This window comes from Prenolepis imparis, unplaced genomic scaffold (genome assembly GCF_030444845.1).
Source record: "Prenolepis imparis isolate NDT839.2.m4 unplaced genomic scaffold, iyPreImpa1.0 SCAF_1, whole genome shotgun sequence".
NCBI lineage: Eukaryota > Metazoa > Arthropoda > Insecta > Hymenoptera > Formicidae > Prenolepis > Prenolepis imparis.
The window spans coordinates 7379960-7391049 of NW_028141159.1; the positions used below are offsets into that span (position 1 = coordinate 7379960).

General features: G+C 28.3%; 1 protein-coding gene and 2 long non-coding RNA genes across 3 annotated transcripts in view; 1 reads left to right on the forward strand and 2 right to left on the reverse strand.

Moving 5' to 3' along the window:
* The window catches only part of LOC145944310 (uncharacterized), a 119429-nt gene that overhangs the window by 12202 nt on the left and 96137 nt on the right, over nucleotides 1–11090 (reverse strand). The gene's annotated exons all lie outside the window — the stretch shown is intronic.
* LOC145939574 (uncharacterized) lies at nucleotides 2149–4290 on the forward strand. Its single transcript, XR_014425848.1, has 5 exons — nucleotides 2149–2171; nucleotides 2365–2526; nucleotides 3317–3495; nucleotides 3642–3775; nucleotides 4099–4290. It is a non-coding gene; the product is annotated as an uncharacterized LOC145939574 (long non-coding RNA).
* On the reverse strand, nucleotides 8524–10411 carry LOC145944300 (high affinity copper uptake protein 1). Its single transcript, XM_083052567.1, has 6 exons — nucleotides 10309–10411; nucleotides 10094–10227; nucleotides 9969–10025; nucleotides 9686–9880; nucleotides 8895–9357; nucleotides 8524–8662 (listed from the first exon to the last, which is right to left on the reverse strand). Exons 1-5 carry the CDS (start codon nucleotides 10315–10317, stop codon nucleotides 9354–9356), a joined length of 399 nt encoding a protein of 132 aa, XP_082908693.1. The 5' UTR covers nucleotides 10318–10411; the 3' UTR covers nucleotides 8524–8662; nucleotides 8895–9353.

An 11090-nucleotide genomic window follows, 5' to 3' on the forward strand; every position in this document is an offset into this window, starting at 1 on the left:
GTAAAACGAAGAGAGAAGAGAGGTCAAGGCATATTATTCAATGTATATCCTTCGTGCGATCGACCAGACGTAGAGCGCTCTTATCAAACTGGTAACGTAGACTCTGCATTGTAGAAGAAAATTAACGGGTTACTGTGACAGTAATTTATAATTTCAATGAATGCCTCGGAATAACGATAATCTTTCTGAATATTTTCCAAAAAATTTAAGAATAAGGGCATATACTATATAATATAATATAATATTATTATTGGAAAGTTAAATTTAACAGCACAGTTATTTAAAAATCTTGTCAAGCAATATAAAAATAAAAAAATTACTATAGTGGGATATTTGAATAATGTATGTAATGGAATATCTATAAAATTAATAGATACATCCTGTTTGGATATTATTGTTGCCTTCGTCGCATGCAAACTCGTTTGTTCGATCAAGTATTCGAAATTGATTTAATTATTTCACATTTTTATGCGTCAAGATTGACGTCAAATATAGTGTGTAATTCGCTCAATTAATCTTAATTTATAGTTCCCTCTACGTGTTGTCAAGTACTGAATCATCGAGTGGTCATATTGTGGCCATATAGTTCACGTCTCGGAGCTTTTGTTCCTTATGAGTTGTACCATAGGCAATCCAGCGCCTATTCAATGCAGCGCTACGTGGTTGACGAACATTATGCATCTCGCCAATGCAGATACGAGAGCTCATTACATTGGCGTTATTCAAAATTAACGTTCTTTTATCAAGAATCTTAAGATTGATGACGAGGCATTGTTTTCGCCATGGATTGTTATCGAATTTAATGTTCTTTTTGCCCAACAGAAATTAACTGAAAAAGAAGGAATTGCATATAGAATATTTTAAATTTAAATTCGTACTTTCTGGATTCTTTATATATATATATATATATATATATATATATTGTTCTAAACAAATTTGATTATAATGATACTAAAAAAACTACTGCCAAAGAAAAAAAGATTTCAATTTTACTTTAGCGTGCTGCGTCTATCTTTGATATTACAATTTGAATAATGCACTACGAGCAACCTCGTGATCTTTTGTACCCTTCTACACCTGTACAATCTCCATTTGTATGACCTAAGCAGAATTACTACTTATACTATGTGACACAGATATGAAATAAGATTAAAGAAAATTACTCCTAACGATCGTAGTAATAGAGTACTGATCTTATCATAATATGTGGTTGACAATTAGCTGCTTAAGCAGATAACTATATATCTTCTTAATTTAATTATATATGGTTAAAAATAAGACGTTCTATTCTTTATACATATATAAGCAATTAATATTTTATTGTTTCTAAATAATTAATGCACATTTTTTATATTAATATACACATTGACAAAGCACTGAAAAGCCGAGAACTTTTGACTTTTAAACTTTGAACATATGCTGACTGTTGCCTACCCTAAACGCAATTTACACGATTTCACAAAGTACTTGATATAAAATTCAGCTTCAAATTGAATTCGTTAATTTAGTTGTGTGTGATTATAATGTTTATTGATCATTAGTAACTAATGTAGTTAATTAATAATTAGTACTTTCTTAAAATACAAAAATAAAATTTTTTATCAGAGATAACTCAAAAACTAATTAAACAAAACTAATTAAATAAAACTTATTGTTATACTCAAATATCAGCATATGCAATATTTATGTATAAAATATATCTGCATAAAATTTAAGTAAAAATATTAAGTAAAATATGTTTAAGTAAAAATCTCATCACATTTTGCATATATTTTCTCTATTTTTGAAAAATACATCTTTCCCGATTATTATATATGTACATATATGTATTACTCGACACAATATGTCAACTACATTGCAAAAAATTATCAATATTATATGTACATCATGATATATGTTCCCTAATTTATCAATATGTAACAAAAGCTTACTGGAAATGTCATGCACAAAATTAAAACGTGAAATGTGAATTTTAAACGATGCTGAATAGCTGTCACAGATGGTACAAAGGTACATACACGTAGAAACAGGGAAATTCAATTATGCAATTGCTGCAGATGCAGAGATGATATCAATCGATCATAGTAGTATGACACAAAGACAAAGATAAAAACAATAAGCGGTATAAAATCGATGTGAAATCTTATTTAGGAACCACAAATTCCTTCATGGTGAGTGTTGCTAATTAATTATCATATATAATAGAATTTTATATTCATATAAATAGATTTGTCGTAGATAAATACAAAAATTTGAAAAATAGAAATTTTGGGAGATTTTATCTGTACTTTTATGATATATACATTCTTGGATGAGAATCCAAGAAATCCAAAATGTTCGTTTACCTATTATTCGCGCGGTCAGGTAACGAAGGGATGCGAAAGGTCACACGCCAACCAGATGGACAACCGATAGAGGCCCGACCTGGCTTCTTTCTTCGTGAAATGGGTCAGAACTCGCTCACGCGGATAGGAAGTGACGCTACTACAAAGATCGCGGACATGAAATTCGAAGTTTTAATACACGGTTAGATCGTCGAATCTTAAATCTTCTTGAACTTTTCGATATTGTAAATTGCTGATATAATTGCTGATATAATTAAAACTCAAACTGAAACTGTAAAGCAACATAACACTTAAAAATTAAAACTTAAAATTATTGATGTTATATTATTATCTCTCTTTTCGTGATGATTATTTCTCTTAATGTGTTATTTTATATTGCAAGCAATTATCATCAAGAAAATGCGTATCTTGATATTTGAAATGTTATTATAATAGCAATATCTACAATTTTATTTACACAATGGAAACGAATTTAATCTTATTAGCCTTGAAAAATATACCATAAAAAATTTAACAATCTGATAACATATTTTTAATATATATAAATTTTAATAATAATCAGAAATTTAATAATATTCAGAACAATTCCATTATCAAATTCCATTATCAATAGTATAAGATTGTAATATAATTCATAAAACAATTATTATTTTTCTTCGCTCACGATTTCTTTAAGAAACAGTTAAAAGGCGTAACCAACCATTGCAATTACACACATACAAAGTCATATTGATATTATCTAAAAGTTACAAAGAAAATGTAACGCGAAGTTGACATAGAAATTATGACTTGTGGCTAATAGCTTTGCGTTTCTCACACTGTGAAATATTCCGGCTATACACAAGTATCACGGATACGCGCGTGGTTAATGTAGTGCAACAAAAAAAAAAATAATAAACGAATTTAAAGATCTGATACTGCGGCTGGTCGCACCGTAATTCTCCGTGTAATAATTCTCCGTATAATTTCAGGCACCGAGCTTGCACGAGCGCACCGATCTAGGACGTCGTCGAGAATTCGTGTTTGATATCTCGTTCTCCGTGTGCCCGTGACGGAAATCATTGTTGAGAAAGTCGTCAGCGCTAAGAAATTTCAGGGTTAGTTCGCGATCTGTAAGTGCAAATTGCAGACGTCGTGCTGAGTGCCCTGGGTAAGCATAAATTCTTATTCACCCGCGGTAACGCGGAACGGATGTCGTAGGTTGTGTCGCAGCGATTTTCTTGCAACCCGCGTATACATATCGGATCGCGTGTCCAACATTACCCGCCCTTATGTGTCATGCGTTATATTATACAGTGTTAACGGAGGCCAAGGTCGCAAGATCTGGTCGACCAGACCTGAGACTACGCAACGATTCATCGGTCGAGAAAATCGGTTTCGATCAAGCTTCAAATCGAGAAGTATCCCTTGAAGGAAATCCGTTTCGCAATGTATGTATGTATGTATTAATTTCTAAAAATTATTTCTTGTTGAAAAAGATCCAATGTATCACGGCCAATAACACATAAAATATAAAATAATTTTTTTGTACATTTTTCATATAAATAATATTTGTTCTGAAATTTTTACGCAATTATGATATTTTTTATCAAATCTTTTGCTAAAAGAACTATATTTAATATATAGAATTTAATTTTATTTGGGTATAATAAAACTAGATAAAATAACATTTAAAAGTCGTAGTGATTTATGAGCCTTATACAAGTTTACAAATATCACTATAAATAATTTTATAACTTAAATTAAATTCTAGAGATACGCTGATAGCGTTTTATACGGCAGAAAGTGAACGTTGGAAAAAACGATTACGTTTAGGTGTTCGTTAAACTTGCGCACATTCTTTATCAGATTCCGACGGGGTTGCCGCAAAATATGACGTACGATCGTATTTGCAGAATAAGTATTTTTAACGCGCATGCCCAACATTATCCTATGTTTGTATGTGATTGCCGTACACTTTATTTTTATGTTTTATGAAATGGCACTCGTTGCCAGCAATTATTATTTAAATGAATTTCGCATGTCGGGCACGCAGCGTGACGCAGCGTTTTTGTGAATTTATTAACATCTGCTTATGACGAAAAAATTTACACGTAATAAAAGACACGAAAGGAATAAGGTTTCGTTCTCGATTTATGCTCAAGTTATATTTTCACAACGACCTCATCATGTAGTCCGCTCGATTGACCATAATTTATCACCTCGCTCGCAATTAGCAATTTTTTACTGTTGTCTACAGCTTATAAAACATTTAAATAATATAAAATTGCAATAAAAAACAAATTGTTTGAATAACATAAAGTTGCAATAAAAATTAAATTATTTGAATAATATAAAATTGAAATAAAATTAATTGCTCATGATTGTCACATTTTCTAGAGAGAATAATGTAAATCTGCGCATTTATTCGTAACGCAGTTTAAATAATCGAAGTATGTACATTTTATTTTGCAAAAGTATAAAGAAGAAGTCTGTGTTGCCATCTACCAAAGGAATCATAAACTTACTATTTCAATACAATAATTCAGAACAAGTTCAACTTTCCTAAAATATTAAAATTACAGAATTTTATTCAACAAGTGTTATGAAATATTATCATCGCCGATAGTTCTTATAAAGCTTATTAATCCATATTAATCCATATTTAAAAACTATTTTTATTTTATGAGCTAATAAAAATAATGTTGTTATAAAAAATGTAAGCAAAATTTATTATTATTATAAAATTATAAATAATTTTTATTCTTCCCATATCAAATTTAATTATATATTCGGTAGGCAGTATATTTTCAGTAAGAGTTCAAATTAATATTAAAATTTTATTTGATTATTTTATGTTATGTTAGTCTGTCATTAACTTTGCCTGAATTGGTTTGTATTATATCATATAAATATATTGCATCTTTACATGTCCTGCATATGCAGGAGATTAAAATGTTCGTGTATACAAATTCTTCCTGCACATTATATCATCTTACTTTACAATATGCAACACGTGGAGAACCGAATTTGGATAGTAGCCAAAAATTTTTCATTTAGAAGCTTGAATACACGTTCATCTCGGAAACAATGCAATTATCATTCGTTGATATCCAGACGGATTTGAAAATTTGTAGAGAGTAACGAATTGTTCCGCGGAAGTTCGCTGATGCAGAGAACATATTTTTCTCCCTTTTTCCAATATTTTATTATTAAAATCTATCTATTTTATATTTTTGATTTATATAAATTTCTTTGTTTTTAAAAACATTAAAAAATGCAACATAAATGTTCATTAGATATAAAAACATATATCATTTAATGTGCTATTGTATTATTTTACTTTCCAAGTATTGTATAAAAAATAAAGTAAAATAATATATAATACAAGTACCGTCCTAAATTTTTTAATTCTTTCAAGACACAAAAATTTAATATATCAATTTATATATTTTATCCGCACTGATTAACGCGCTACAATGAAAATATTCTAAGCAATAGAATGCAAGTATTTTATATGGTCTGCTGTATCAATCCAGGATAGCTTTAACCAAACGACAGATCGGGACTGAAGGGTGCGATACGTTCGAGGGGTTGATGCATAAAGGAGAAATATACGGTTTACCACCTAGCGACGCCGGTATCGATCAGTCCCACACGCGTATATTCTAGCTGCGTCGGAATATTTGGCGACGAATATCTCGGTGATTATCTATCTAGATTGGATTGTATTTCCTTTAAAAAATGATAAAATCTTTAATAATAATTTATAATACATATTTAGCTAATAAACACGCACCTTTCTAAGATTCAAGATATTTTAGGATTACATTTACATACCAAGTATAATAAAAAAAATTAATTATTAAAAAAACAACTTTTCTTAATAATTATTTAGTATATTAAAGTTATAGATAAAGTTATATATATAATATTTATATGCATAAAAAAGAGAGATTGTAAATACATTATTTTAATGTCGCGTGCTTAATAAACATATGTATTTATAGTTTATATAAATTATATAAAAAGAAGGAAAGAATAAGATATGCCGTAAAAACTTTATTTTATAATTAGAATTAACTGTGCTAAAAAAGTTGTTTTATAATGTTACAAATGATAATATTGATTAGTCGCATCTATTCATATACATGTAATATTTAAATAGTCTATTTCCATGAATATATTAATATATTAATCTTTTAATATGTTTGCCTATCACATTTAAAACATTTTATAACACTTACACTTTATCTACAATTCTTTTTATAATTAAATATGTATATCATTTTTTACAAATATGTTGCATTATTGATGAAAAAGCACACTGTTTTCTTATGCTCGGCAGAATTTTTTAATCATATTTACACATAAAGCTCACAATTTTGTGACGTGCATTTTTTAAGAGAAATCTCACTAATATCCTTTCAAAAAATAGATTGGTCGATTTTAAGTCTGCTATTGACACAGACAACGATCGGCCGAAATATTGATTGAAGAGCCAAAACGCGTTCTTCGTATTTCAGTCGTTAATTTTATCGGTAAACGGCCGTCGATCACCCATGACATTTTGACATGCATTCGTTGAAAGGTCATACGCGAATGACGGTCTACATTTGCTATTATTACGTTAGTAAAATAAGAACGCGCTATAAACGATTATGAGAGAAAAAGTCAAGCGAACAAAAATGGCAAAGACGTGAATTGCAATGAAAAAAAGAAAAATTCCCGCGCCGCTGAGCTGCAATGTGCATGATTATTGGGTTCAAAAGACTTAATGCACAAAGGCCGTTCAAGGTTACAGGCTGCAGGAAAAATGAATGTCGCGGGAAAAGAGAAAAAACAAAACTTGTGTGTTTGAAATGAAAAGATGTATATTAATTTTTTAACCTTAATAATACTATAATTCAATATAACTTAAAATTCTTAAAACAATAAAATCCGTTCTTGTAAGAAAATCGATCGCCGGAAGTGCTACGTGTCTTTATGGTAATCTCGATTATCACTTCATTTCTGTAATGCAACTGACATCGTTCGATAAGAGAGATTAACAGGGTAATTCTCGATATATTCAGAAACATCGTTCTTACATCATTCTGTCTGCACAAAGCCATTCAATCATCATTGTCCTTTACATAAATCGCACGGTGATGTACGTTTCATGCACCTATTGCTAGACACGCGTTGTATAACTCTATGCATTAAATCAGCAATTCAAAAAGATTGAAATTATGCAAATGGTATCGAAAAAAAGCTTATGTGGCGTGTCAAGTATGTGTTTGAATTAATTAAATAACTAAAAAAGCTATCCTAAATTAATGAGACAATAATAAAAATAAAAATGAGATAATAATAATTATTATCTTATTTTATTTGTATTAATATATCTTTGAATAATATAATAAATTTATTTACATTTTCAAGTATTGTAAGAATTATAAAAACATATAAAATTCGAAGCATTATTATTTCCTATAATTTACTTAAAATAAGATCAGATTAAAAAGATTAGTTTAAAATATTTTGATTATATCATCAGATAAATTCAAAATGCGTGTATAAATTGGCTTTATCCTAATATCAAATTTTTCCTCATATCAAACACATTTTCAACTATTACTAATGCGATCGTGCGTGCTTCAGATGTGTTGGGCATAGACTATGGCAATCCTCTTGGGGTTTGCAATTCCCAAATGTAATTTTGGTACTTTTAGGATAGGAAAAAGATACCGTAAACGAATACGAAGTAGCTTATTTCTAAATGGAAGTATTTTATTTTTTTTAAAAGAGGCAAAAAGTTGCAAATCAAATTTAGCTAAATATTTTATTATTATTTTATTTTTTTAATGAGTGTTATTTTATTTAATGTATAACAAATAAAGAAAACTTAACTAAAGATTTTCAAAATTTTTCCAAAAATTATCTAAAATTTGTGTCAAGTTTTTTTATACATTGTTAATTTAAATTCAAAAAGCTTATGATATTTTATTTCTATGTGTGTATATATATATAATTATTATATTTTACGACGTCATATCGTCGTATCGACGAAAAATATGTTACAGAGATATTATTAGATATCATTAGAGATATCATTATACATATAGACACTGATTAAGACGATGAAATTTCTATTTCTATTACTATGTAGTTTTTGTAATTGTGAAACAAAATGTACACAGTACACTTTTTTATAAACTTATTTTTTTAAAACTTATATTTCTTCTTTTAATTATTTATAAATAATTTAATAAATCTTTTTATTTAAAAAGTTCGTTGGATTATTCACCAAATTTGTTAGAATCCAGTAATTTAACCTTAATTCAGTTTTATGTTATCTAAATCAAAAAATAAAAATAATTAATTAGTCATATTTGTAATAAATTATACATATATTTTATCAGAAAGATATGTAATGATCATCATGCCAATTATTAGAGCAAATATTGAAAAATGAATAAACAAATGAATTTAGATAAAACGTGCAAAAAGAAGTTTTATGATGTGTGCGTGCATACATTTACAATTATTTAGAAGATTAAAGATTAGTAATATTATAAAATAACTTACATTTTTCCCAATTTTTTGATACTGATCATCCTTCTTCATACATTCTTTGTTTCAATAATGATCATGATGATCTTCATGATCATCTTCCGATATCGGTTCATACATATTGAAGAATCCTATGCACCAAATGCAGAAAAATAATAATAGTAGTAGCCAAGTTATAGTATTAAATCTGTCCCATCCGAAAATAATATGACGGATTGAATTTAGTTGACGTATGCGCTCATTTGATTCCAAACAACAAATTGTTGTACCACTTTCATTACTCGCCATCATGTCAAATGTTTCTATGTTATTTGACGACTAAAGAAATATTCAAGAACAGCGATATTCAAGATCCACGAAGACAAATAATAAATCGATATCGTATTAAGGAATAAATTAGATTAGATTAGATAACATATATTGATAATTTCCAATTAGTGATTGTAAAACGTCGCCCCTTTTGTAGACATGCGCTTATCTATTAAAGGAAAAAATTTAATTGAGTTAGTTTCATACAGAATACAGAATGTATGTAATAATTATTTCGTGAGATTGTTACTAGATTGCTAGATATTAACGCTAGGATTTAACTTGATACATTACTGTATCTCCGAATAAAAATTAATCAATCTCGAAAGATATAAATTTACATGATATATGTACAAAAGAAGATATACATATATTTTAATATATATAACACACATATTATTAGCTGAGTTTATACAAAAAGTAATATATTAATTATAATGTAATTTTTATCGTTCAAAAATATATTAAATTTTAGTTTTTTAGAGATATATATTTACGAGCAACAATCGGTATTATTATTATTAGTTTTTTCCCACGCAAATAACCAATATCCGACAGCTGTTCCAACTCCAACGGCGATACAGAGCCAATAGTTATATGTCATAAAAATAAACATGATAAAGTAGCCAAGCACTACCTGAATTACATGCAAAAACGTTTGAAGAAAATGCACTCTGGAGAACAACAATGCACTGTAATAAACGTGTAATATATATAAACATTGTACTAAAACTATAATATTTTAAAAGATTAATAAAGATTACACACACAAACACATACTTTCTAGATTTTCTCTGGTTCTTCTTAGAGATCTCCGTGCGCGCAAAAAGAGATTCGCTGCAATGCATACATATGCATGATTGAGATTGCTCGTATTTATGTCTCTTAATTAATATTTCACTCACCGGTAAGATTTTAATCCTTCATATAATGCAGTTAAGAGAATAATGCCAATGACGGAACTAACCATTCCTGACACATCATTTATGTACCAGCCATTAAACAGAATCGTCTCCACGACGCTGCCATGGAATGACATCTGCAAGATGCACAATCGTCGTAATTGCGATAAAAATAGAACGAGTATATACGTGTACGAAAGGAAGATCCCAACACTTACGCCATGCATCTTGTATTAGAATATTACTGACATGAATGAAAAGAGCCAGCACGGACTATTATGAGATTATCGTGAAATATCACCTTATCAAATCGTAGATATCATATCATATGTTTATCATGTTTAAAGTTAAAATATTTTTATCGGAACAAATATTTTAATACATAAAATGCATATTGTTTCTTCTCATTTTTTATCTATAAATTCTGTTTAATTTGAGATAGAATTCGACTTAAACATTTACTATTAAATTCTCTTTGAAACAATTTCTAATTAATTAATATTAAATGATGATATAGTAATAGTAATAATAATTAAATGATGATATAGTAATAATAATAATAATTATTATTATATATCAAATATCAAGCTAAAACAATACACAAACAATATTCAACCTTATAAAAAAAAATTACTCAAAAAAGATTGTTTACTTTACAGCATCTCTAATAATAGCATGTTGTGTAATTTGTACTATTTTTTATTTTTCGTCATGCATAAACGAAAAGTTATACTGTCTTTCTCTTTCGAAAAAATCATAAAAGTTCTATATATTCAATCCAAATATTTTATATTTGTATTAACTTTTCTTTTATAGAGATCTTAAAATATGTATGGCGTCACCAGCTGTGACATGCGCTGTATAGTTTCCGACGAAAGAAAAAAAACCGAGATTCAAAATTATAACAAAACGTTAAAGATATATTAATTTTATTAATTTCTGTTATTAACTTTTTGTTGTGCAATGTTTAATACATATAATACAAAATCTTTATACGTAT

Excerpts from the sequence above, each read along its gene's own strand:
- LOC145944300 (XM_083052567.1), bottom strand. Across the intron at positions 10,026-10,093 it reads GAAGGATTAAAATCTTACCG|CGAATCTCTTTTTGCGCGCA; the intron begins GTGAGTGAAATA and ends TATGCATTGCAG. Across the intron at positions 9,881-9,968 it reads AACCAGAGAAAATCTAGAAA|TGCATTGTTGTTCTCCAGAG; the intron begins GTATGTGTTTGT and ends CGTTTATTACAG.